The sequence below is a fragment of the Colobus angolensis genome, unplaced genomic scaffold (genome assembly GCF_000951035.1).
Source record: "Colobus angolensis palliatus isolate OR3802 unplaced genomic scaffold, Cang.pa_1.0 Scaffold27, whole genome shotgun sequence".
Lineage (NCBI taxonomy): Eukaryota > Metazoa > Chordata > Mammalia > Primates > Cercopithecidae > Colobus > Colobus angolensis.
The window spans coordinates 16360281-16387929 of NW_012115932.1; the positions used below are offsets into that span (position 1 = coordinate 16360281).

Genomic DNA, 27649 nt, shown 5'->3' on the forward strand with positions numbered 1-27649 from the left:
AAGTAGAAAGTGTGTAGCTTCTGAGCTGTGCACACAGTAGCCAGTGTGACCACTGTGAAACAGCAGAAAGAATGAAACCTGGGATAGGAAAGCAACGCCTCCTTTTTTTTTTTTTTAATGGAGTTTCGCTCTTGTCACCCAGGCTGGAGTGCAGTGGCCGGACCTCAGCTCACTGCAAACTCCGCCTCCCGGGTTTAGGCCATTCTCCTGCCTCAGCCTCCCGAGTAGCTGGGACTACAGGCGCCCGCCACCACTCCCCGCTAGTTTTTTTTTATTTTTTAGTAGAGACGGGGTTTCACCGTGTTAGCCAGGATGGTCTCGATCTCCTGACCTCGTGATCGGCCCGTCTCAGCCTCCCAAAGTGCTGGGATTACAGGCTTGAGCCACCGTGCCCAGCCTCAGGTATTTCTTTATAGCAATCCAGGAATGGCCTGATACATGGGCCCTAGTTCAATATGACTGATGTCCGAATAAGAAGAGGAGATTAGAAAACACACAGGGACTGAGGGACAACCACACAAGAAACAGCGAGAAGGTGCCATATGGAAGCCAGGGAGACAGGACACAGGAGGAACCAAACCTGCTGACAGCTTGATCTCGAACTTCTGACTTCCCCAACTGTGAGACAATAAACTGCAGTTGTTTAAACCACCCCATCTGGTATTTTGTGATGGCAGCCATCGCAGATGTACACTGCAATTCCCTGGTAGGCTCTCTCTGGACTCAGAAGAGCTGATGAACGCTCATGACACCCTGTGAGTTGGGAATTGTCACCTCATTTTACAGATGCAGAACGGAGCCTCAGGAGAGCTGAGGAACACACAGTGGGTCCTATAGAAAGCCCGTCGATCGGAGGAGAGTCAAAGGCAGGGGGGTGGGCTTCAGAGTCACCTCATCTTGCCTCTCAGAAAAGAGACCCCTGGCCAGGGGTTGTGGCTCACACCTGTAATCCCAGCACTTTGGGAGGCCGAGGCGGGTGGATCACGAGGTCAGGAGATCGAGACCATCCTGGCTAACATGATGAAACCCCGTATCTAGTAAAAATACAAAAAATTAGCCGGGCTTGGTGGCGGGCACCTGTAATCCCAGCTACTCAAGAGGCTGAGGCAGGAGAATGGCGTGAACCCGGGAGGCAGAGCTTGCAGTGAGCTGAGATCGCGCCACTGCACTCCAGCCTGGGCGACAGAGCGAGACTCCGTCTCAAAAAAAACCAAAAAAAAAACAAAAAAAAACCCCATCGATTAGAGAAGAGTCAAAGGCAGGGGGGTGGGCTTCAGAGTCACCTCATCTTGCCTCTCAGAAAAGAGACCCCTGGCCAGGGGTTGTGGCTCACACCTGTAATCCCAGCACTTTGGGAGGCCGAGGCGGGTGGATCATCTGATGTCAGGAGTTCGAGACCAGCCTGGCCAACATTGTAAAACCCTGCGTCTACTAAAAATACAAAATATTAGCTGGGTATGGTGGGATGCGCCTGTTATCCCAGCTACTTGGGAGGCTGAGGCAGGAGAAACGCTTGAACCTGGGAGGCAGAGGTTTCAGCGAGCTGAGATTGTGCTGTTGTACTCTAGCCTGGGCGACAGAGCAAGACTCTGTCTTGAAAAAAAAGAAAAAAAAACAAAAAAGACCCTGCTTGGAGAGGGGCTGTGTCCGGGGTGAGAAACTGCAGAAGGAGCAAAGATGGCTGCAGGCACTTTGTGGCCCTTCTGGGAGAGGGATAGCAGCCTCTCAGCGCCAGGACGCAAATGCTGGGCTCCTGGGCCTGCAGTCCTGGGTTCTAGTCTTGGCTCTACCGCTTACTGCCTGAGTGGCCTGGGGCAAGCCACATGCCTCAGATTCCACATCACAGAAGGAAAATGATAAGAACAATTTAACACCCACTTGTAGAATTTTTGAAGCCACAAGTGCTAATGCATATGACAGCCCTTGATAAATGCTGTGCACTTGGTAAACTCTCCTGTGATTAAATTAGAGTGGAGGTCACTGAGCCAGTGGGATGCACTTGACAGGCAGCACTTAATGAGTCTCACTGGAATCTCCAGGGAAGGCCACTGATAAATGTAAGCTCTTTATGTGAGGATGACTGGCATCTTATCAACACTTGATAGCTCTGGTAAAAATTACAGGCCACGCTGGGCATACAAGTCATTGTCAGCACATCCATGAATTCAACAACACTAATACTTAAGTCTGATGTGAGGAACTGAAACTAGGGTAATCAATATTAAATGTATCAGTAAGATTTGTCAAGGTTACACTCCTTGCAAAGTATTGTGGTAGAAGCTCTGAACATGTATGTTCTGAACCATGATGAATGGGCGTTTTCGTTTACCAGAGGGAAGCCAAGAGCTACTATTAATAAAAGCAAATGCAAGATCAGAAGCTGGGTGCAGTGGCTCACGCCTGTAATCCCAGCACTTTGGGAGGCTTAGGCGGGCAGAGGTCAGGAGTTCGAGACTAGCCTGGGCAACATGGTGAAACACTGTCTCTACTAAAAATACAAAAAAAATTAACTAGGCATGATGGCGGGTGCCTGTAATCCCAGCTACTTGGGAGGCTGAGGCAAGAGAATCGTCTGAACCCGGGAGGCAGAGGTTGCAGTGAGTGAAGATAGCGCCATTGCACTCCAGACTGGGAAACAGGGCAAGACTCCATCAAAAAAACAAAACAAAACAACAACAACAAAATCACAAGAATGAGGGGAAAGAAAAGAGTGTGGGTTTTAAAAGCAGACAGACCTGGTTTCAAATCCCAACTCCATTGCTTACTAGCTGTGTTACTAGAGGCAATTAATTTACCTAACCCCTCTGAGTCTTATCTATAAAACATGCTGATAGAAAAAAAAAACAAAAAACAAAAACACCAACCAACCAACCGCATGCTGCTGGTACTGACCTCTTGGGACTTCTGTGAAGATTAGTTATCAAGGAGGTAAGGTACCTGACACACAGAAGAGGTGCCTATATCATCCTCATCCTCCTCCTCCTCATCCTCATCCTCCTCATCATCATCCTCATCCTCCTCATCCTCCTCATCATCCTCATCCTCATCATCCTCCTCATCATCCTCATCCTCCTCCTCCTCCTCGCCATCATCCTCATCCTCATTATCATCCTCATCATCCTCATCCTTATCATCATCCTCATCCTCGCCATCATCCTCATTCTCATCATCCTCATCCTCATCATCCTCATCATCCTCATCATCATCATCCTCCTCCTCCTCCTCATCATCACACATCCTGAAGATAAACAGCCTAGACAAGTAACTAAGGTGTTTCTAGTAGCCCTACTGCTAGAATGCTATGGTTCCATTAATGAATTTTGAAGGCTAAGATAATGTTGCAATGAGCCAGGAAGCAAAACTGGAGAAGAGAAAAACAGAGCATATGGATCTATCATAAGAAAAAAAATATCTAGCCAGGTGCAGTGGCTCACACCTGTAATCCCAGAACTTTGGGAGGCTGAGATGGGCAGATCACCTGAGGTCAGGAGTTCGAGACTAGCCTGGTCAACATGGCAAAACCCCGTTTCTACTAAAAATACAAAAATTAGCCGTGCATCATGGTGGGCGCCTGTAATCCCAGCTACTTGAGAGGCTGAGGCAGGAGAATCACTTGAACCTGGGAAGTGGAGGTTGCAGTGAGCTGAGACTGAACCATTGCACTTCAGCCTGGGCAACAGAGGAGCAAGGCTGTCTCAAAAAAAAAAAAGTGTAGTCCCAGCTACTCTGGAGGCTGAGGCAGGAGAATGGCGTAAACCCGGGAGGCGGAGCTTGCAGTGAGCTCAGATCTGGCCACTGCACTCCAGCCCGGGCGACAGAGCGAGACTCCGTCTCAGGAAAAAAAAAAAAAAAAAAAGGAGATGATGTCTCAGATGACCCTTACATTGTGATACACTAGGCACTCAATACATGTGTATAGAAAGAATGAGTAAGAAGGGGCAGGTTTTTTGCATAATGGATTAAAACATAATTCAGAATTTTCCCAAATCTTATCCCTTTAGCCCTTGACTCAGATAATAGCAAAGAGAAAACATAAAAGGATGTCCTTTTAGTGAAACATCAAGATACGTCAACGTCTCCGGAAGCAGAGGCCAGAGGATGCAGAACTAGTCTCTTGACTGTAGTACACAGCAAGGCCTGGGCCAGATGTTGTGACTGGTGGGGCTCCTGGCAAGCTGGAGTAAGGGACAAGGAAGGAAGGAGGATGGAAGAAAGGAAGGAGGGAAGGAAAGAAAAGAGAAGGAAGGAAGGAGGTGAGGAAGGAGGGAGGAAGGAGAGAGGAAGGGAAAGAAGGAGGGAGAGAAGGAGGGAAGGAATAATGGAAGGAAAGAACAAAGGAAGGAGGGAGGAGGAAGGAAGAAGGGAGGGAAGGAAAGAAGGAGGGAAGGAAGAAGGGAAGGAGGAGGGAAGGAAGGAATGAAGGTGGGCAGACAGGCAGGCTATAGTCCTTCCTGGAGTACAGCCAGGAAGGAAGGGAGGGGCCCTAGAGAGGTATGCTGCAGTGAACTGATCAGTGGTGCCCACTGCCCTGGGCTGTCAGACAGTGCTCTGTGCCAGGGACCAGAGCTGTGTTCTTTAAAGGAAAGGGGAGGGTGATGACAACTCTTCAGGGCCTAGAAAAGCAGCCGCCACACACAACCATAGTAGGTGACCCAGGAGTATTTTATTTGTTGCAGAGTAAATTAAACCTCGGCCTCCCAAGGTGAGGTTGGCGGGGGGGTGCGGTCTGACCAACTCTCACGCGTGATAGAGTGAACTTGGTGATGCCTGTGACTGGCTCACCTGCTTTTGAAAGTGTCTCAAGAACCATCTTTGCCAAAGCTTTCCAAACCCTGGCCCTAGCAGCCATCCCCTTCCTTACAGGTTTTCTTGGAAATATGAGAAAGAAATATCTTATTTTTTTTATTTTTATTTTTTTGAGATGGAGTCTCGCTCTGTCGCCCGGGCTGGAGTGCAGTGGCTCAATCTCAGCTCACTGCAAGCTCTGCCTCCCGGGTTTACGCCATTCTCCTGCCTCAGCCTCCTGAATAGCTGGGACTACAGGCGCCCACCACCACGCCCGGCTAGTTTTTTTTTTTTTTTTTTTTTTGTATTTTTTAGTAGAGACGGGGTTTCACCATGTTAGCCAGGATGGTCTTGATCTCCTGACCTCGTGATCCGCCCATCTCGGCCTCCCAAAGTGCTGGGATTACAGGCGTGAGCCACTGCGCCTGGCCGAAAGAAATATCTTGAAGCTCTAACCCCATGAGCAAAGGAAAGAGAAATGCAGGAAGAGAATCCGGGGAACAAAGTAGACAAGCAGAGGGCGTGGGAAGAAAAGGAGAGAGGAGAAGCAAGAACGGAGGTGGGAGGTGGTAAAGAAAGGCATATAGCCAGTCACACAAGACCACATACTGTGGGATTTCACCTATATGAAATGTCTAAAACAGGTACATCTGTGGAGACAGAAAGTGGACTGGTGGCTGCCTAGAGCTGGCAGGTTGAGGGGAAATGGAGGGTGACTGTTGATGGGTAAGGAGTTTCTTTCTGTTCTGGAATTAGATAGTGGTGAAGGTTGTGTAACCCTGTGAATACCATAAGCTGCTGAATTTTACACTTCAAATTGGTAAACTGTATGGTATGTGAACTATAAAGCTGTTAATCTCCGCCCCACCTCCACCCACCCAGTGAAGTAGGACGTAACAGGGGAGAAGTAGGAGGTGATGCCTGGAATCAGGAATCACAAGTAGGTGAAGGAACACCAGGGCCGCTCACCTCGACCTTCAGGCCCGCCTGGAAGCTGATGCCGTCTGGGATGGTTGTCTGAAATTCCGCGATGGTGTAATACTCTTCCTCCACTTGGGGCGGGATGGGCGGCTTCGGCAGGTTGAGGCCTCGAGGCTGGTACGATCACACACAGGGTTATCGCCAATGCTAAGTGCACTCCTGCGACCCTGTGTCAGGGGGAGACTAAGGGCCAGGGGCATGCAATCACCCTCAAGGGGGTGCTGGTGACCTAATTGGATTCTAAGGGACAACACGAATAGGACCACGCAGATTGTCATCTCCTCAGTGAGACCTCACTGGCCCATCAGCTTTAGGGCGATGGGAAGAAACGTGGGACATTTGGGTACAATCATGAGAATCTGGAGCAAGACAATATTCTCTGAAATAAGAGGCAGTGACGGTTGTGGAAGGAGCTTAAGTTTGTTAGTAGATTTATCTGGGTTGGAAATACTGATGGTGGGAGTGACCTTGGGCAAATCACCCCCCTCTGAAGCCTCAGTTCTCTCTCCTGTAGAGTAGGCATAACAGTGTCTACCTGGTGGGGTTGCTTCAAGTATTAAATTAATGTGAGGCACTCAGCACATTGCATGGCATGCAACATGTGCTTGATAAATAGCAGACATTAAAAAAATACAACCCCAGCAGAGCAAGACCCTGTCTCAAAAAATAAAGCAAACAAACAAAAAAACCCCAAACCCAACAACCCATTGTTCTAAGTATTGGCTTAAAAGGTACCTAGCAAATTTTACAAAACAGAGTATGAGCGCAGAATATGAGAATGGGACCACACATGATATTTGTGTCTCATCTCAGCTTGGACCTCAAGTCGCTTGACTTGAGAAGATTGATCTAAGACCAAGAGAAGGGCCCAGGGAGGAGAAAGCAGGTCCCGAGGCCCAACTGTCACAGGAGCACTCTGGCCCCGTGGGCCAATTGTTTCACCTGCCTGACCTCAGTCTTTCCACCTGGGGGTGGGACTAGCATTTATGCAGCCTGCTTCAAAAGGCTGTTGTGTGCATAGGAAAGAGAGCATTTCCGGAAGGGTGAGGGGTGTGCGAGGGGCTAACGGACACCCCTCACAGCCCTCAAGTCAGTGGCCACTCCCCAGTAGCAAGGGTCCACTTACAATGGTCATGTCCCGGCGAGGAGGGGGTCTCTGCCTCATCTTTGGTGATCCTATGGAGAAACGAGAGCTTATTACACTCATGTGCAGAGTGCTACAGATGAGATTCCTGAGCTGGGTGCAGGACAGATCTACTCTCTCCTGCAGAAGATTGAACACAGGCGTTTGCATGCCACTGCAACCCTTCCTGCGAGAATAGCCTGGCCAGGAAGGAGCTGCTCACGCGTGGCTCATAGTTGGCTCCGGACTCTCTCTACGTTGCTTTTCTTGGATCTTTTCTACACAGGAATGAAAGGGGATGGTGCTGGATGCTCAAGTCATGGAAATTCTCCAGAAAGGGCAAAAAGCAGTCTTGAGAATAACACAGAGATGGGTCCCAATCCAGCTCTGAGGCTCACAGCTGCTGGCACCGGACAGATGATTGGATTCTCTGAGCCACAAGGCCCTCATCTGCAGAACTGGCAGAATGTGTGTCACTCAGGGCAGTGGTGAGGATGAAAGGAAACATCTGTGAAGCCCTTGGCATGTGGCAGGCATGCAGTGAATGTCAACTGCACCTGGCTTTGTGCTCTAGAGCAACCCAAACGCAACGATACACACACAAACACACCGAACCAAACACACTTGGGCTGATGACTCAGGGGTTTATACTCTGGAAGCGGCTGCCCTAGCTCTGGGTCTCAGGGCCAGGAGGATGAGGACTTTGCAGTGGTCCAACGCTCCTGGCTAAGGGCAGAATGTTGACCAGGCTCAGCACGGGTCCACACAGAAGGGTAGTCTGGCCTTGGGGTGTGGAGCAGACTGCTAATCCCTTGAATTCCCATTTACCTGTCTTCTATTAGAATAAATAGCAACAGAGATTGGCTAAGACACTTAGCTGTCTATATAAAGACTTCATTTTCCAGTCACCCTTGCAGCCAGCTATTGCCATGTGACTCAGTTTTGGCAGTGGGATGTAAGACAAAGTAGAAAGTGTGTAGCTTCTGAGCTGTGCACACAGTAGCCAGTGTGACCACTGTGAAACAGCAGAAAGAATGAAACCTGGGATAGGAAAGCAATGCCTCCTTTTTTTTTTTTTTAATGGAGTTTCGCTCTTGTCACCCAGGCTGGAGTGCAATGCACTGCTTTTCATTGGCTGGACTAGTAGTGAGCTGTTCTGGACCAGGTGGACGAAGGCAACAAGATAGATGCAGAGTAATAAGACTCTTGATTGCCCGGAGCTGCCATATCAACCCTGAACATCCACACAGACTGTTTTGTGAAAAAGAAATATATATCTAGATTATTTATTGGATGTGTGTATATGTGTATATTCAGTGGTGGTCGGGGGGTGTCTTTGTTTTAGCATCTGAATCTATCTATCTATCTATCTATCTATCTATCTATCTATCTATCTATCTATTTATTTTGGAGAGACAGGGTCTCGCTCTGTTGCCCAGGCTAGAGTGCAGTGGTGCAATCACAGCTCACCATAGCCTCAATCTCCTGGGTTCAAGTGATCCTCCCCCCTCAGCCACCCTAGTAGCTGGGACTACAGGTGTGTGCCACCATGCCCAGCTAATTAAAAAAAAATTTTTTTTGTAGATAGGGGGGTCTTACTATGTTGCCCAGGCTGGTCTCAAACTCCTGGCCTCAAGTGATCCTCCAGCCTCAGCCTCCCAAAGCACTGGGATTATAGTTGTGACCCGCTGTGCCCAGCCTGAACCTATACGCTAACAAAGACATTGAGGTTGCAGATTTTCATTTGCTCCTCTAGAGTTAATGGGAATACACCTATCCTCTTGGCCATGATTGGCAGATTAGAATCACACAAACTCGGGGATGGGCAGAACTCCTGCCATAGCATGCGAGGAAACATGATCAGTGACTTCTCAGGGCAACTGAGCAAAGTATGAAACTTGGTTGAGGGACTCAAGAAGTTCACTGCCACTTACAACAGCTGGGAGAAGCCCAGCCAGGGGCAGCGGCCTCATCTCTGTGGCCAGCTGGAAGTCCTTTCTCAACAGCAGAGTCCACCTGCCCTGCATGACCAAGACGGGATCATGGGCACAGTGCATAAGTCCTGGGCACCAGTGTGCCCATGCAGACATGGTATGGTAGCCAGTGTGACCAGGCCGACAACAGCAATGAACTCGACTCTCAGGTGTGTTGGAAACATTAAATGGTAAAATATACATGAGGAGGCTTTGAAAAGCAAGCTGGGAGAAGCACTGTGTTGAAGTAAAGCCCACAGGGTCATCTTCTTTCTCTGGCTTAGAAACGAGGCCACACGGAGCAGTAGAGAGCACAGCACTCCCCAGGTTCAAGTCCCCGCCCCTGCTGTCTGCTAGCTGGGGGCCTTGGGCACACCCTCTCACCCTTCAGACTCCCAATCTGTAAAACATAAAAAGTAGTAATTTCCTCGAAGGTAGTTATGAGGAGTCAATTACACTAATTAGAAGGTTTCTGGCATGTAGCAGGTGCCTGAAAAACAGTAGCCAGTGTGACCACTGTGAGATAACAGAAAGAACGCAACCTAGGATAGGAAAGCAACGCCTCCCATTTTTTTTCTTTTTTCTTTTTAAGTGGAATTTTGCTCGTCACCCAGGCTGGAGTGCAATGGCACGATCTCGGCTCACTGCAACCTCCGCCTCCCAGGTTCAAGCGATTCTCCTGCCTCAGCCTCCTGAGTAGCTGGGATTATAGGCACCTGCCACCACACCTTGCTAATTTTTGTATTTTTAGTAGAGATGGAGTTTCACCATGTTGGCCAGGCTGGTCTTGAACTCCTGACCTCAGGTGATCCACCCACCTCGGTCTCCCAAAGTGCTAGGATTACAGGTGTGAGCCACTGTGCCCGGCCAGCAATGCCTCTTGACTCAGATTCTGCAATTCACGGGCTGAATGATCTGGAACAAGTTACCCAGGGTTTCTGGGTGTCTGTTTTCTTATCTAGAGGATGAGGGAGGAGCTGGGCTACTGTGAGGATGAGGGATGATGTGAGAAGCCTTGAGCACAGAGCTGGCACACAGGGGGTCCCGAGTGTTAGAAGCTCGGGCGGGTGTCACTCACTCTGCTTGGTGTCGCCGTCGGGCACTGGGCGGCCTTCAAACCGCCCATCCCGCTGGCTGCTGAGCAGCTCCTTCTCCCTGCCCACTGCGTTCTGCTGCCGGGAAACACCATCCAAGTCAAGGGCACCTGGGTGGGAGGGTGAGCCGGGGCCTGGCTTCGGGGGCAAGGGCTCCCCACTGTTCTTCTTTAGGTAGGAGGCGGGGGCCCAGCCTTCTTTGCCCTGGTACCTGTGAGGAGGAGGAAGGATGCTGTCAAACTGCTCTGCCAGGCCCAAAGGAAGAAGCCTTGCTCCTACTGGGAATCACACAACGGGTCCCAGGAAGCAGGAACGAAGGGTCGTGACTGCCCAGGGCCAGAGGTTGGCACACTGTGTATTTCCTCTTGATGATGCCTAAGCCCTCAGCTTGGCATTTTCAAGGCCTTTCCAACCCGGCCTCTACTTGCCCCTCTCACAGCACCCACCACGTCCCACCCAGCCAGCAGGGCACCAGCCTGCACTATGAATCTCTGTGCTTTGCTGCCCCTTCCCAGCAGTCCCAGCTCTGGGGCCAAAGCCTGGCATAGACAGATAGAGATCTGTTCATGCTGGTTAACACGGAGATTAAACATGTTTTCATATGGGATTAGCAGGTTGAGGGATGGGTCCAGGGCTTGCCAAGCGTCAGCTGGCCATCACTAAACACAGAGTGATTGAGGCCCTGACAGATCAGCTCAGTGTCCTCCCAAAAGGGAATTCAATGAGTGTCATCATCACTTAATCCTCTGCAGGAGAGATTCAGTTTTTGAGATAGGGTCTCCCTGTCGCCCAGGTCAGAGTGCAGTGGTGCGATCATAGCTCACTGCAGCCGTGAACTCCTGGGCTCAAGCGATCCTCCCATCTCAGTCTCCTATGTAGCTGGAATCACAGGTACACATCCCCATGCCCAGCTATTTATTTCTTATTTCTTGTAGAGATGGGGTGGGTCTTGCTATGTTGCCCAGGCTGGTCTCGAGCTCCTGGGCTCAAGTGATCTTCCTGTCTCGGCCTCCCAAAATGTTGGGATTACAGGCATGAGCCATCACACCTGGCCAGAATTCAGTTTTAATAGCAATGACCAGAGGGGTCAATCTAGACCAGGGGTATGCGGCAGTCAGTCACACCAGCTGTGACAGCCAGTTGGGTACATTTCTCCCAATCTCTACATTTAGGTAGAAATCTGCAGTTTAGTGTCTATCAATCTTAAAATACGCTCTGAGAGGGAATATCCTAATTAGAAAGTGCCAGGCTGTATATAACCCACACTCTCAGTTTGACACAGTTCATTGTTTGGGGACACAGAGCCACAAGATGGGAGGCGATGTGCAGGGCTGAGTGGACTCTGGGGTGAGAAGGGAATGGGGTGAAATCCTGACCGTCACTTTCTAGCGTCAACCAAATCTCGAGATGACTGCAGCCCTTACTGACACCCTAACTACAACCTCGGGAGCGACCTTGAGTCTAATTAAGCCACTGTTGAATTCCAGAGCCACTAAGTTTTGGGACAATTTATTATGCAGCAAGATAACATACTATTCAATATATGTTTGTTATCCTTTTAAAAAAGTTTTTAAAAAATTAAGTCTTTAAATTTTAGAGACGGTGTCTTGTTGTGTTGCCTAGGCTGGAGTGGCACCATCCTAGCTCGTCACAGCTTCAAACTCCTGGGCTGTGATCCTCCTGCCTCAGCCTCCCGGGTGGCTGGGACTGCAGGCACGCATCACATGTCTGGCTAATTTAAAAGGTTTTTATGCAGAGATGGGATCTTGCTATGTTGCCTGGGCTGGTCTTGAATTCCCGGCCTCGAGTGATCCTCCTGCCTTACCTCCTAAAGTACTGGGATTACAGGCATGAGCCACTGTGCCCGGCCCATGTTTGCTATTGGATATGGTTTGGTTGTGTCCCCATTGAAATCTCAACTTGAATTGTATCTCCCAGAATTCCCACGTGTTGTGGGAGGGACTCAGGGGGAGGTCACTGAATCATGGGGGCTGGTCTTCCTGTGCTATTCTCGTGATAGTGAGTAAGTCTCATGAGATCTGATGGGTTTATTAGGGGTTTCCGCTTCTGCTTCTTCCTCATTTTCTCTTGCTGATGCTATGTAAGAAGTACTTTTCGCCTCCTGCCATGATTCTGAGGCCTCCCCAGCCATGTGGAACTGTAAATCCAATTAAACTTCTTTTTCTTCCCAGTCTTGGGTATATCTTTATCAGCAGCATGAAAACAGACTAATACACTATTACTATCATTATCCTTCTTCAAATTTAAGTTCTGAGATCTCCCTCAGGAAGGCTTCCTGATCCCCAGGCTGAGAAGCCCCTCTTCTGTGTACCAAAGTCCCCATGCATCCCTCCAACACGGCCAACCACCCGCTCTATCACTGTTTGTGAGTCTGTCTTCTGCACCCCTCTTCTGTGTACCAAAGTCCCCATGCATCCCTCCAACACGGCCAACCACCTGCTCTATCACTGTTTGTGAGTCTGTCTTCTGCACCCCTCTTCTGTGTACCAAAGTCCCCATGCATCCCTCCAACACGGCCAACCACCTGCTCTATCACTGTTTATGAGTCTGTCTTCTGCACTGGGTGGTGTGAGCTCCTGTGTCTTGCTCACTGTCGACTTCTCAGCTCCCAGAACAGGGCTGGGCCCAGCAGAGATTCTTGGTGTTTGCTGAATGAATGAATGAATGAATGCAGTGCTACATGCTTAGCCTCCTGGAAATGGCCCAAATGTCCTGCCACACATCACGGCACAGACACTAGATTGCAGGGACCTTGGCTTCCTCTCTTGCCCTAATTTCCCATGGTCACACCCTGCCTATTGGGGGTGATCAAGAAGGGGTTCCCAGGACTTTCATTATTAAAACCGGGGAAGTCCCAGGCAAGGCGAGGACCAGCTGGCCACCCTGCCTGCCTGGGAGGCTCTGATTTCATCACATAGGTGAAAGGGCTGTCAAAGGTGTTTGGAACGCAGATGCCCTGCTTTCACCAATGAACTTTGAGAGATGAGGGCAGATTATTAGCCTAGGATGAATTACAGTCCATGAGCGTTTATGCACCATCTTGTTCTCAGTATGGGGCTGGAGGGGGCTGTCACTCACATGGGGCAGTTTCGGCCTCCAATTCCTCATTATGAGAAACATCTGGAGGTGGAAACCAGCCTTGCTTAACAGGGTTGCTGCTATCTGTGGTTCAGTGTGTTTGAAGAAAGTTTTGCTTATTATGGACTTTTAGGGAAGGGTATGGGCAGGGAGGGAGGCCAAACAACACAGAGAAGTATCCTTTTATGGTTCAGGCAGAAGCTTCACCCAGATGCAATCACTGACTGACCTCTGTGAAGCCAGAGCCCACGTGGCCCCAAACCCACCCAGCAACAGTGGGAGGCAGCAGCTGGTACCTGATCTTCCACCAGCCTTCCAGGTTTTTCTGGATGACCTCCACCACAGCCCCTCTCTCCAGGTTCATTTCATCCTGGTCCCGAGCTGTGTAGGGGTAGATGACCGTGTACTTCTCCTCTGTGGGGACAAAAGGAAGCTGGGGTCAGAAGAGGACACCAAGAGACCTGGGATGCTGTGATCCCTGGGATGCCCTTGCCCATCGGAGGGAAGATTTCCTTCAGAGATTTCTGGGCACCCCCCTGGCCCTGACCTAGCCCTGGACAGCCCTGTGCAAGCAGCAACAGAACACAGGACAAACGGCAGGTCTCGATCCCTCTGAAACTCCTCAGCGCCACACACTCAGCCTCACGCCTCACCTGCTTCTACAGTATTTCCAGCCATGGCATTCTCATCCCCCTTATCCCTGTTTATTGCCCCCCACCTATACCAGGAATTACCTTGTAACTCAACATATATTTGACTTATTTATTGTGTTTCATAAGTGTGTCTGTTTCCTTTGCTGGAATATGAGCTCCAGGAAGGCAGGGCTTTGTTTGTCTTGTTCATTCCTATGTCTCCAGCACTGCGCATGGCGCTTGGAATGTTGAGCAAATCAGTCAATATGCAGTAAATGAGCAAGACCTGAAGGTCTGATGGGAGCCACCTCGCTCACACAGAGGGGGTTAAGCTGTCTGTGGCTCCTTACCAGCTCCTGCTGGTGGAGAGTTCAGGGAAAAGCTGAACTTTGGCAGTGCAGGGTTTCAGGCTAAAATCACTACCGAGGAAGACACAGTTCATGATTTTCATGACCTTGCTGGTAGCTGATTTTCACTTTTATTAATTATGTTCAAGTCTTTGAATCCAACGATGCTCGAAGCTTCAACTTTCATTCGTGTGACTGGGATGCCTTCTACCCCACTCTGTGGTCCCCCGACCCCTGAAACTGTGGGACCATCCTTAGGGCCTCACCCTCCTCCCTGAGAGCTGCCCCCAGCTGCGTCCCTCCCACAGTAGCCCTGGAGGGCCTGGGCTTGGCGGGGCAGGTTGCTCACTGGCAGGGTGTCCCACAGAGCTAGAACAGCTCCCACCCCCAGTGTTATCTGCTCTGGCAGCTGAAATGGAGAAAAATGAATGTGTATCTCAAGGGAGCCCAGCAAGGAGAGGAAAGGGCTCTCCTGTTTTGGTTACTTTTCTGCCCCTGGTGAGTGCCTGAGCCAGCTGTGGCCTGGTGTCATGGTTAACATGCTGCTGCAGACACACACTATCTCTTTGGGAAAACACCACATGCCGCCCACAGCCTGCCCAGCTGGTATAGAGGGAGGCGGCAAACACACAGGGCGTTTATTTATGTATTGATCTGGCCTGCTGACCTGCTCGGTGGGGGCTGAGCTGACTCGAGCTGCACATATCCTGTGCTCAGCACAGTCCGCTGTTCCCCTACTTCACGGAAGCTGCAGGCTGGGCTGCTGGGCTGGGAGGGGTGGACGGAAGAATCCAGGCACACAGAAGTTCTGTTTGGTTCGGGCGGGAAAGGGTGCCACCTGGGTCCCAGAATGAGGGCAGTCAGTCCTATGAGCCTGGACTCCTGGAGCCCTGCACCCTTCAGCTGAGTTGCACGGACAGATTTTCTACCACCCGAGTTCCTCTCTGGGATCTGTGGATTGCTCAGTGATTGCACACACAGCAGAGGGTGGAAGACCTTGTAGCCTGCAGGCCTGCGGGGGCTTCCTCCCTAGCGTGCATTTGCCCTTCCTCTGGTGGTGCTACCAGCCTTTGTTGCCATGGCTTAGGTGAGGCCAAGCTCACCACCTCCTGGAGGGAAGGAGTAAGTGTGGGACCCTGGCCTGGCCAAAGCGTTGCAACTCCCGGCCACTGTGACTGGTTTTATGGATGGCAAGTGACCCTACTGGGTCAGCTGGAAACAATCCTAGGACTTGTGTTGAAGGAGAAGCTCTTTCTTTGGTGATGTCCCTGAAAGGTACTTGGAATTGCTGTCATCACGAGAGAATGGTGCCAACAAGCAGAGAGGTGGTGAGAGTCCCAGGTCCTGATGACAGTTTCAAACCCCCAGATCCAGCTCTGCTTGAAGCTAGCCCTATCCTGGGCTTTTTAGTGATATAAGTCAATATACTTCCCCTTTTGCTTAACCTGGTTTACATGGATTTCTTTCCCTTGCAACTCAAATGAGCCTGAATGAAGGAACAGGTTACTGGTTCAGCCTTATAGAAACCCACAGGCATCATTTTTTAACCTGAGAAACTTTAGAGCCCCAAGGCCAAGAAATACCCAAGGCTCGCTCCTCCCAAACCCACATGCCAACAACATACATGTCACACGAGACAGATGAGATCACTGTTTCTCACATGCAACAGGCACGGGCGGTCCCAGAGCAGGGAGGCTCATGCAGGTGCAGGGACCTGGCTCCAAACACCAAACGGGGAAGAGAACTCCGAGGTAGGCACCTTGACGCCAGCTGATGGCATACAAGTCCCCCAGAGTCCGGCGGCGGCCCACAGGCCGGGGCAGAGACCAGTACCTCCATGAGACTGGATGGGCAGCATGTGGGAGGAAGGGCAGAGGGCACAGGTGAGAAGAAAGCACCACAATGTGTAGAGGCAAAGGTGGCACCAAGCACATGTCCCCATCCAGGAGAGCATTACCTCTGAGTCTATTCCAAGCCCCAGGCATCTTAGGAAGACCAAGATCCTAAGTATTAACCGTGAACTTGGGTGAAGAGGCTTCTAGTAGACATAATTCCATTCCTAGCATGATTATAAAGAGGCGCTAGGCTGAGGTGGGAAGATCACTTGAGCCCAAGAGTTCAACGTTGCAACGAGCCATGATTGTGCCACTGCATTCCAGCCTGAGTGACAGAGCGAGACCCCATCTCAAAAAAAAAGGACCAGGCGAAGTCGCTCATGCCTGTAATCCTGTAATTCCAGCACTTTGAGAGGCCAAGGTGGGTGGATCACTTGAGGTCAGGAGTTTGAGATCAGCCTGGCCAACATGGCAAAACACCGTTTCTACTGAAAATACGAAAACTAGCTGGGCGTGGTGGTGCACGCCTGTAATCCCAGCTACTCGAGAGGCTGAGGCAGGAGAATCGCTTGAACCCAGGAGGCAGAGGTTGCAGTGAGCTGAGATTGTGCTACTGAACTTCAGCCTCGGCAACTGAGCGAGACTGTCTCAAAAAAAAATAAATAACATAAACAAATAAATAAAAAAACAAAAGTACTACCTGTGGTCCGGGGAAGAAAATAAATGTACACACTCAAGAAAATGTGGTCTCGCTCCCATCTTCTAGCTGTGTGACCCTGGGCAAGTCTCCCTACCTCTCAGAGCCTGTTTCCTCATCTGTAAAACGGGACAGCAATGAGTGCCTGACAGAGATGCTGTCATGGTGGTCATCATTCACCATCTCAGGGGTTCTACTTTCCACGCACCACATCACTACCCCTTAATCTGAGTTGATTCTGGTGGTAACTCCGTGTTATCCCTGCCTAGTGCCTGGCGGGCCTCACAAACACAGAGCAAACCAACAGATATTTTACTCTGAGGGGCGCTGGCTGTAATACAACTTGATGCAAAACCGTATGTCAATGTTTTGCTAACCTTTGAGCATAGAAACACCCCCTTCTCCTCACCCTCTTTTCTGATAAAGATATGCTTTATGTGGCTCTGTGCTTTCTCGTAACAGTCAACTAAAAGCCAAAACAACTCAACTCTAGGTAAGGTATTGCTGATACAATAATAACTGTTACTAGTCACTTACTGTTCTAGGTTCTTTGCAGGTGGATCTCATTTAATTTTTTCAAAGATCCCATGATGTAGATATCATTGTTTCGATTTTTAGATGAGAGGCTGAGGCTTAGAGAGGTTAAATTACTGGCCCAAGATCACTCAACCAGGAAGTGGTACAGCTGAGATTAAAATTGAGGTGTGTCTGATTCTTAAGCCCCTGTTGATGAGTGAAGTGAACTCACTAACTGCCCTACTTTTAGGAATGTTTCTACGGGGGAAAGGGAGTTGGTTGGGACTTAGCATTTCTGGCATGGCAGGAATCACCATTCAGGACATGTGTAGGGAAGGTTCTCTGGGCAACAACGGATGTGTGTCTGTGGGTGAGTGGAGGGGGACCCCTGGTCAGGGCCACTTCAACCCACAGAGAAAGCAGAGGTTTTTAAACAGATGGGGTCAAACGTCTTGCAAATGAGCTGAAGCAGCTCCAGCACCTTGGCCGCCAGAATCTTCTAGGGAGAAATAGTGAACTGTTTTTGAGGATCAGGCTGGGGCCCTCCTGGGGTCCCATGAAAGGGTTAGGGCTCGAGCTCCAGGAAGGCTCACCTAGGTTGCTACCAAAGGCCCCTAAGAGCGGGCGGGCTTTCCCCTCAGCACTAATACCATGGCCTGGTTTCCGGTTCACAGGCCATGGAGCCTGAGCCAGTGAGCTGCTGAGAAGCAGAGGCAGAGGCCTCAAGAAGAGACTGGGTGAAAAGGCAACCCAGTATAGGCGATGACTGCACAGGTCCTCCCCAGTGAGCAAAGGCTCGAGCTCCTCCCTACCTTCTTCAGGCTGCAGAGAAAACTCATCCTGCACCCCATCCTGGCCTTCGAGGCACGTTGCGGGGACCCAGCCTTGCTCCTCAGCAGTGCTGACGAACCACCAACCTGGGGAAGCGGGAGTGCAGAATGATGTTAGTTGCGTCAAGCATGAGGCCAGGGGGTCAGAACGTAACAATCTATTCAGCCTCTATACCAGTGAATGCACAGGGTAAGGCGAAAGTTACCATTTTATTGGTAGAACACAACTACCAATGTTACCTGCTAACTGCTAAAAGTAAGTCCAGAAACTTGCTCCTGAGCCTGGGACAGGGAATAGTAAAGTCATCTTAAATGACAACAATAAAGAGGCCGGGCACAGTGGCTCATGCCAGTAATCCCAGCACTTTGGGTGGATTACTTGAGCCCAGGAGTTCAAGACCAGCGTGGGCAACATGACAAAATCCTGTCTGCATGAAAAATTAAAAACTTAGCCAGGCATGGTGGTGCATGCTTGTAATCCCAGCTACTCGGGAGGCTGAGTTGGGAGGATCACCTGAGCCCAGGAGGTCAAGGCTGCAGTGAGCTATGATTGTGCCACTGCACTCCAGCCCGGGCAACAGAGTGAGACCCCCATCTCAAAAAAAAAAAAAAAAAAAATGAACGTTCACCTTCACTAAGATGTGTGATGCACCCATCATTTCACTTGCATTAAATACAATCTTCACATTATCATCCCAATTGCACACATGAGGAAACTGAGGCTCAAAGAGGCAAACCTATTTGTCCAAGTTTGCGTGGCTTGTGGTAGAGCAGTGATGCGTGCACAAGGCTGTTTGATGCTAAAGGCATTGCCCTTATCTGAGACGCAGATTTAGCATCTGCTTCAGAGGCCTCTGACCCAGGCTCAGACATTGCCTAATGACAAGGGCCTGCATGGGGCCTGTGGTAGGGACAATAATGACCCTCGTTCCCGCAAAGATGTCCGTGTCCGAATCCCTCAAACCTGTAAATATATTAAGTTACGTGGCACTAGGGAATGAAGGTTGCTAATCTGCTGACCTAAAAATAGGGAGTTGATCCCAGATTCTCTGGGTGGGCCTAATGTGATTCCAGGGCTCCTTAATGTGCCAGAAGGAGGCAGAAGTCATGGGGAGATGCGGCTGTTGAGGCAAGACACAGAGAGGTGCAACATTGCTGGCACTGAAGAAGGAAGAAGGGGCCGTGAGCCAAGGCGGCTTCCAGGATCTGGAAAAGGCAAGGAAACAGATCCTATTCGGAATCTGAAGAAAGCAATGGGGCCCTGTTGATCCCTTGATTTTAGGTCAGTGAGACCATGCTGAACTTCTGACCCACAGACTATCAGATAATAAATACGTGCTGTTGGCTGGGCGCGGTGGCTCACGCACGGTGGTTCTATGATTTTCTAAAGATTCGTATTTGTAAATATTTGTACGAAGACAAGGAAATTGTCGTAATACAATGACAGCAATGACAACAATGTGTCAGATACTGTCCTCAGGGCTGCATGTCCACTCCTAGCTTGCTAGATCTTCACCACAGCCTTATGAGGTGTGTATTATTATTGCCCCCATTTTACAGATGGGGAAGCTGAGGCTTAGTGACTCTCTCAGAGTCACAAAGATAGAAAGTGGCAGAGCCAGGATTCAAACCCAGGTTATCTCTGAGCTCTTAACCATTTTCACTAATGCCTCACAAACTGCTGGAGGGAGGATAAATCAAAACACCCACTGTTTTGGAAGCAGATAAGTTGGTGGTATCTTAAAATTTAAAGTATGTGTGTCTTGGCTAGGTACAGTGGCTCACGCCTGTAATCCCAGCAGTTTGGGAGGCCGAGGTGGGTGGATCACCTGAGGCCAGGAGTTTGAGACCAGCCTGACCAGTATGGTGAAACCTTGTCTCTACTAAAAATACAAAGCTTGGCCAGGCATGGTGGCATGTGCCTGTAGTCCCAGCTACTCAGGAGGCTGAGACAGGAGAATCACTTGAACCCGGGAGGTAGAGGTTGCAGGGAGCTGAGATTGCGCCACTGCACTCCAGCTGGGGCAACATGGTGAGTCTCCATCTCCAAAAAATCTAAATAAATAAAATAAAATATGTGTATCTTAGGGTCCAGCTGTTTTACTTCTTGGAATCTAACCTAAAGAAACACTGACATGCACACAGACATGTTCACACTGGAGTACAAATATGAATATATGAACATGGCTCACTCGGGCATTGAATACTACGCAGATGTGAAAAAGTATCAGAGGAGCTAGACAGCAACTAAAAAAAGTTGCAGATCAAAATGTATACAATGACACCACTGGGTTTTAAAAAAACTCACAAAAATACATATATGTACATACAAAATATGATGTGTTTGCGTATATGTACAAGTATATATGTATGAATGAGTATGTGTATGTGTGAGTGTATATATTCACATGTATGCACACGTACACACACACACACAAGTGTATATAACATTTTCAAGAAAGATTCATACCTAATGGATAGAAGGGTTATCTGGGGTTCAGAAAGGGGGTTAGGGTTGAAGCTGGCAGAAAAAATAGATTTTAGTTTTATCATTAATCTTCTAAGAATAATGTATCCATGTATTACTTGAATAAGTACAACATAATAGAAAATAAATGTCATCAGTGTGTTGGCTACTTGAAGAGGTACCCACTCACCCTCTCCCTTCTTTTTGCTGCCCTCTGCACATACCAACACTCTTCCTGGCCCCTACTCTTCTTCCCAGTCACCCAAGCTTCCTGACTTCCTGCAAGCTGGGGGCCCAGGGCAGTGGGTGCTCCTGCCTTTACATCCCCACGGTGTGTCCTAGCCACAGCACACAATCTGCATACACTCATTCTCAGGAATTGGAAAGTCACATGGCCTTGGGGGCTGCGGGAGTTGGTTTGGAATTCCGGTTCTGCAGCCTGTTGTGCGATGCAGGGTGAGTGACTGAGTCACTTGGAGTCATGGTTGTATTAGCTGTGAAGCAGGGATGGCAACTCCTATGTTGAGTAACGAAGGAAGTTTGCCTGGCTGGCGCTGGTCTCATGACTAATGCCACCACCATCCAGATGATGTTGGAAACATCGTCCTTCTCGTTCTTTGGACCTCAACTAGCCATTGGGCTGTCACAGAGACTGACCCACTAATGATATGATTAGCTAACGTCACATGTTAGCCACAACAAACCCAGTGGTTTCCACTGCATTTTCCCAGGGAGGATCTGCTTATTTCCTGCTCTTCGCCTTCAATGGGGTGCGATGGCTGCTTTGTAGCTAAGGAAGGCAAAGGGGAAGGAAACCCACATTTTTTGGAGCATCTACTGTGTGCTAAGCACAAGTTTAAGCACTCTTTGTATATCATCTCACTTAATCTTTACAATCACTCTTCACAGCAGAAGTTTTTATTCTGCAGATAAGAAAACTAACAGTCAGAGAATGAAGCCACCTGAACCACTGTGAAATGTGGAATTCCGATGGAAATCCAGGTTAAGTGGCTCAATCATACCACATCCTGTCCCAGACCCAGCCAGCGTCCATGACCAGTGGTCCCTGTGATGGGCAGGTAGGCTAAGGAGACAGGGAATGTGTCTGTCCCATTAGAGCCCAGAGCGATGGAGCCTTCTTGAAGACTCCCATGGGTAAGCAAAGGCAAACCAACAGAGCACATTTCCAGTGAATGCTGGACTGTGTCTGCAAGTACCTTAGAACCAGAAGGAATGTTTATAAAATGTGAACGTCAGAACAAATCGGTACCATCTGAACCAACAGGATAATGGTGAGTGGTGACCAGGTGGGATATTCGAGCACAGTGATTAAACAGGGGCCTCTTTCTAGGAGACCCTAGGCCGGATCTATGGGAACTGGCCAGTATGCACTGGCCATTTCAGTTTCTGAATTTCCAAATGTTTCCTGTCCTAGGGGCCTGGTGACAGGGTAGTAGGAGAGGGAGATGGTCTAGGTCCCCACCTGACTCATTCTTCTCGATGATGTCCACCACCTGCCCCACGCTGAGGCTGATCTCCGAACTCTCCTGCTTCTGGTAGTTGGCCACCACCACATACTGCTCCAGGACCATGGGGTCCACTGAGGTTTGGTCACCCCCTGTGGATAGGAAACAGACATGACATCTGGCCACCACTATGCTCGAAAGAGCAGGAGCCAGAGTAGTAGGGCGGGTTAAGAGGACATTTCAAATAAAAAAGAAGCAGTTACAGGACTCGTCTCAAGGGTAACTTCATCTATTCATTCTTCTATTCATGTGCTTACTCAACCACCAAATTGACCAAGTGCTATTCTGTGCAGGCACTGGGGTTTCAGTCGATTAAGATATGGTACCTGCCCTGAAGATGTTCACAGCCTAGTAGGAAAGCTCATTCATTCATACTTAGCCATTCCTCCTCCATCTGTCCATCCATCCACTTGTCCATCCATATGTCTGTCCGTCTGTCCATCCATCCATCCATCCATCCATCCATCCTCCATTATCCATCCATCCATCATCCATCCAACCAAACATTCATCTATCTGCCATCCATTCAACCATCTATCCACTCATGATCTATCCAATTAAACACCATCATCCATCAACCATCTCATCATCCATCCAAAATCACTTGCCTATTAATCTATGAAATCACCAGTGATGTTCCAGACACTCTAAAGAGTACAATGGTGAATAAAACAGCTATGACTCCCAGCCTCAAGTAACTCAATCTAGTCACAGAGACAGACAAGTACATAAGTATATATAATTAATAAGATACAGAATTATATAAGCATTAGTTTATGATACATTGCTGGAAACAACCAGGATGCTGGGACAGAAAATGAAGGGGAAAGACAATGCTATATTAAATGGGGTAGCTGGCAAGACCTCTTTAAGGAGGAGGTGACATAACACAGGGACCTGAGAGAGGAGGAGGGGTCATGAGGAGAATCGGGGAAGAGCAGTGTAGGCACACTCTGAGATGGGAAAGGACTTGGGGTCTTCGGGACTGGAAGGAGGCTAGGTGAGGAAGTGCATGGAAAGAGTGGTTCAGAGTGAGGTCTCCGAAGAAAAGCACGGGTCAGATCAGGCAGGGCCTTTGGGGCCAAGTAAAGAAGTTGGGTTGCTTTTAACCTTGAAGCAGAAAGTCACTTAAGGGCTTTAAGAAAGGAATGACAAGAGTCACATCTTTAAAAAGATAATTCTGATTGCCATGTGGAGAATGGATCAGAGGCTGGCAAGAAAGCAAGCAGGAGAGTAGCTGGAGGACATGAAGTTGTCAAGGAACTGGTGGCTTGAACCAGGGCAGGGGCAGCAGGAGGGAATGAAGTAGAGGGGTGCTTCAGGGAGGCCATGCCACGGGATTCAGGGTGGACAGCTTCCTGGGAGTCGGCAGCCCTGGTTAAGCACTAAGACGTATCTGACAAGTAAATGAAAAGATAATGCAGAATACAGGTGATTCAAATAGCAAGGACATCTGAGTTCAGAGACTCCAGAGAGAAGCAGGCAGCTGGGTGACTTTTAGAGCAGCAGGCTAAATACGCGGGAAGGGCACCCAGACATTTGTGGTCACAGGGGGGCCCTGGTATTCTAAAAGTCCTGATTCAAAATAGTCTTTCCTATTGTTCCCATAAATCATTAAAATATCCAGGAAACCCCACATTTTGTGTCAAAATGCACCCAATTGGCCAGGCGTGGTGGCTCACATCTGTAATCCCAGTGCTTTGGGAAGCTGAGGAGGGTGGATCACCTGAGGTCAGGAGTTCAAGACAGCCTGGCCAACAGAGCGAAACCTCGTCTCTACTAAAAATACAAAAATGAGCTGGGTGTGCTAGCGCACGCCTGTAGTCCCAGCTACTCAGGAGGCTGACACACGAGGATCGCTTGAACCTGGAAGGCAGAGGTTGCAGTGACTTGAGATCATACCACTGCACTCCAGCCTGGGTGATAGAACAAAACTCCGTCCCCCCTCCCCCCAAAAAAAACAAAAACCAAACCAAAACAAAACAAAAACCACCCAATTGTGGAGCAGTGTGGGAGAACCAGTGCACAGAGATGACTTTGTGCATCTCTCCCCACTCTGTTGGGTGGTGTCTTGTTGGCTTGAAATTGGCCATGGTGGGAGTATTTACACCACAGAAATTGGCAAATGCTACAAAGCAGGGCTTCTCCACTGGAGAGCTGGTAGTTAAGTGTCCACCAGCACACCACTGCACTCCAGCCTCTGCAACCAGAAGGGGCACAGAAGCCCCTTGTTAGAACCATGCGGTCTGGATTTTTGATGTGAAAAAGCAGAACAGGGCATCGTAGCTGGGTGAAGGGTACTGCTTCTTGGCTCTGTGCCCATGCTCTGGCCACTCATCCTCTCTGCCTGAGGGTAACAGGGAAATGGGAGGGCCGTTGGGCTGGGGACAATCCTGCTGCTTGCACTCTGCATAGAGAAAGCATGAGGAGAACAGAGGAAGAGAGAGCAGGAAAGAAACAGAAGATGCAGGCTGATGGTTCAGAAGACCAGGCAGGAAGCAGCCTCAATGAGGGCCTATCACAGCCTACAGACAGCACAGAAAGCATCTCAACACAGCTGACCTGCAAGCTGGGTACTGCCACCCCCATTTTGTGGGCAGGAACACAGAGGTTCAGAGATGTTAAGTGACTTTCTCTGCATCACACAGCTGGCTATGGACAATGCTGGACTCTGTCCACTTGGCTCCAGGCTCTCCTGTGTGTTGGGGCACAGCAGTGAGAAAATAAAAGATGATGGAGGAAGAAGGGTGGTCTGAGGCCTGCGGGCTGTCCTCCTCCGAGGGCCTGGTCAGGCTCAGTCTGACATCTCTGCATGTCTCAAGGCTTGTCTGCTATTTCCAGCCCTCTCCTCATCCTCCACTTTTCCCGAGGTCAGATGGCAGGGCCGACTTTTCTAGACTCAAGAAGACAGTTCCCCCAAGCCAGCCCAGACACGTGAGCAGTGGCCTGAGAGTGGGCTGTTTCACGCCCCCTTCCTGCTGGCCCCATTCACAATGAGCTTCTTGAGGGCAGTGGCCTTGACTGCCTCTGAACCACCTGGCACTCACTAGCTCCTTGAAGGTGCTGTCCAGTGAATCAGTGAATGTAGGATGCTGGCTTTTGAAGGCTCTTGACTACCTGTCCTGGTCACTAGACTCACTCTTCTCTGTGAATCCAATCCAGCATCTACCCCAGGATACAGCCTGCCCGAGGGCTCAAAACCCCAGGAGTGCAGTTTCCCTTCTATCTGGGCCCTCAGGTGAGCTGGACTAGGTAAGTGTGCTACCCTGTCCCTCAGCTTGAGAGAAAGAACTGGAAAGGAAAGAAAAGAGAAAAAGCCCCCACTTCACAGCCAGGTTGGTGCCTGCACCTGCTGCCCCAGTTAATGCTCAGAGACATGCCCACGTCTTCCAGGCAGGCAGTCACCAGCTGGTGTGGGGTCAGGGAGTGGCTGTGAGGATTTCCTCACAGAGCCACAGGTTTCACGCAGGCAATTTTCTCTGCAGTGCTCCATGAGCCGGCTTCACCATGTCCTCATGGAGCCACACCCTCTGCACCAGGGTGTGAAAGGGGCTTCGCTGGGGCCAGGGGAGGGGAGGCAGATGCTGTAACTGGTCTCTGTCCTGCCCCTCCAGTCTGCCCTCCATACTGCCCTCCAAGCCAGAACGCTTGCTCAAAAATGCTACTCTGGTCATGCTGCTCCCTGCTCAGCACCTGCCATGGGCTCGGCTTGCCTTCTGGTCTTGTCTTTTGGCCACTTCATCCCTGGTGCACCTGCAAAGTATAAAGGTGCCTTTGCAGAGGCTATTTTCTCTGCCTGGGATGTCTTGACCTCTCCTCCTTATTTCAATGGGAACCACCTATTCTTAGCCTCGTAACTGGTCCCTGGCACCAGCCTTGATCCTGCAATTTATTTGTTTGTTCTTTTTTTCTTTTTTTGAGATGAAGTCTTGCTCTGTCACTAGGCTGGAGTGCAGTGGTGCAATCTCGGCTCACTGCAACCTCTGCCTCCCGGGTGCAATCGATTCTCCCGCCTCACCCTCCTGAGTAGCTGGGACTACAGGTGCCTGCCACCACACCTGGCTAATTTTTTGTATTTTAGTAGAGATGGGGTTTCACTGTGTTAGCAAGGATGGTCTTGATCTCCTGACCTGGTGATCTGCCCGCTGTGGCCTCCCAAAGTGCTGGGATTACAGGTGTGAGCCACCGTGCCGGGCCATTTATTTTATTTTATTTTATTTTATTTTATTTTTTGAGATAGAACCTTGCTCTATCGCCCAGGTTGGAGTGCAGTGGCACGATCTCAGCTCACTGCAACCTCTGCCCTCAGGGCTCAAGTGATTCTCTCGTCTCCCGAGTAACTGGGACTACAGGCATGCACCACCACACACAGCTAATTTTCATATTTTCAGTAGAGATGGGGTCTCACCCATGTTGGCCAGGCGGGTCTTGAACTCTTGATCTCAAGTGATCGGCCTGCCTCAGCCTCCCAAAGTGCTGGGATTATAGGCTTGAGCCACCACACCCAGCTGCCATCTGTTTCCAATATAGCAGCTAGAGTGATCCTTTTAAAAGACATTTCAGGACATGTTTATCAAAGGTCAAGTCCCTGTGATGGTCCTCACCTCACTTGTGAAAACCCTCAGTGGCCTACAGGGCCCTATCTAATCTGCCTCTGATCAGTTTTTTTTTTTTTTTTTTCAAATAGAGTTGGGGTTTCGCCATGTTGTCCAGACTGGTCTTGAACTCCTGGGCTCAACCAATCCACCTGCCTCAGTCTCCCAAAGTGCTGGGATTACAACTGTAAGCCACTGCGCCCAGCCTTTTGATACTTTATTAGACCTCATCTCCTTCACTCTCCCCAATGTGGCACAGATGGTCACTTACTCCCCATTCTCTATTTCTTCTATAGTAATAGAATTCCTGAGTTTTGGCAGGGCACAGGGCCACTTGGAATAAGACTCCTTTATAGTTGTGAGTGGTCATGTAACTAAGCCCCAGACAATGGGATATAAGTGTGGAATTGTGTGCACGTGCTTGGTAAGAATCCTTGCAGGAAGTACCTGATTCTGTGTCGCCCTTTCCTCATTACTGCTGGCTGAAATGTCAATGTGATGGCTGGTGCTACAGCAGCCATCTTGGGTCATAAGCAGCCTTGGGAATGCTGGTGTTATATGGCAGAACAGCAAGATGGGTGCTTGGGTCCCTGCTACCATTGAACACTCTATCACTCCTGGACTATCTCTGGGATTTGAACTAAGAAGAAAAAAGTTCAATTGTTTAAGTCACAATTATTTTGGATTTTCTGCTGCTTGCAGGCAAACCTAATTCACTTGTATCTTTGGTCGCTAGTCTCTGACCAGTAGCGTCCTTGCCAGTCCTTCTCATGTAAAGCCTGTTTCTACTACAGAGATTTTTGCATTTGCTGTTCCCTCTGCTAGGGACAGTCTTCTCCAGATACCTGCATAGCCTTTGCTCTCCTTTCCTTCAGGTTCCTGCTCAAGTGGCATCTTATCAATGAGACCTTCCCTGCCTGCCTTGCACTGCCTCATTCAGTTTTATTTCTTCCATAGTGCTTTCAAAAACTGTCATAAGTTCTGTATATTTACTCGTCTCCTTGTTTACTTTTCTATTCTAGAAGTGCCACAACGGCAGGGACAGTCTCTTGTTCACTGCTATGTTCACACTGCCTTAAAGGCTTGTAGGCCTGTGATGTGTTTTGGCGCAAGGGGAGCTAAGAATGCTTATATATATATGGATTATAT

At 49.4% G+C, this 27649-nt stretch overlaps 1 protein-coding gene across 1 annotated transcript in view; it reads right to left on the reverse strand.

Moving 5' to 3' along the window:
• SH3PXD2B (SH3 and PX domains 2B) overlaps nt 1-27649 on the reverse strand; it is a 118749-nt gene that overhangs the window by 8405 nt on the left and 82695 nt on the right. The window contains exons 7-12 of the mRNA XM_011947795.1: nt 21863-21997; nt 17895-17999; nt 13352-13469; nt 9941-10167; nt 6893-6942; nt 5755-5880 (exon numbers count right to left, since the gene is read on the reverse strand). Of these exons, the coding sequence (XP_011803185.1) occupies nt 5755-5880; nt 6893-6942; nt 9941-10167; nt 13352-13469; nt 17895-17999; nt 21863-21997 (761 nt within the window). The remainder of the gene's footprint in view (nt 1-5754; nt 5881-6892; nt 6943-9940; nt 10168-13351; nt 13470-17894; nt 18000-21862; nt 21998-27649) is intronic.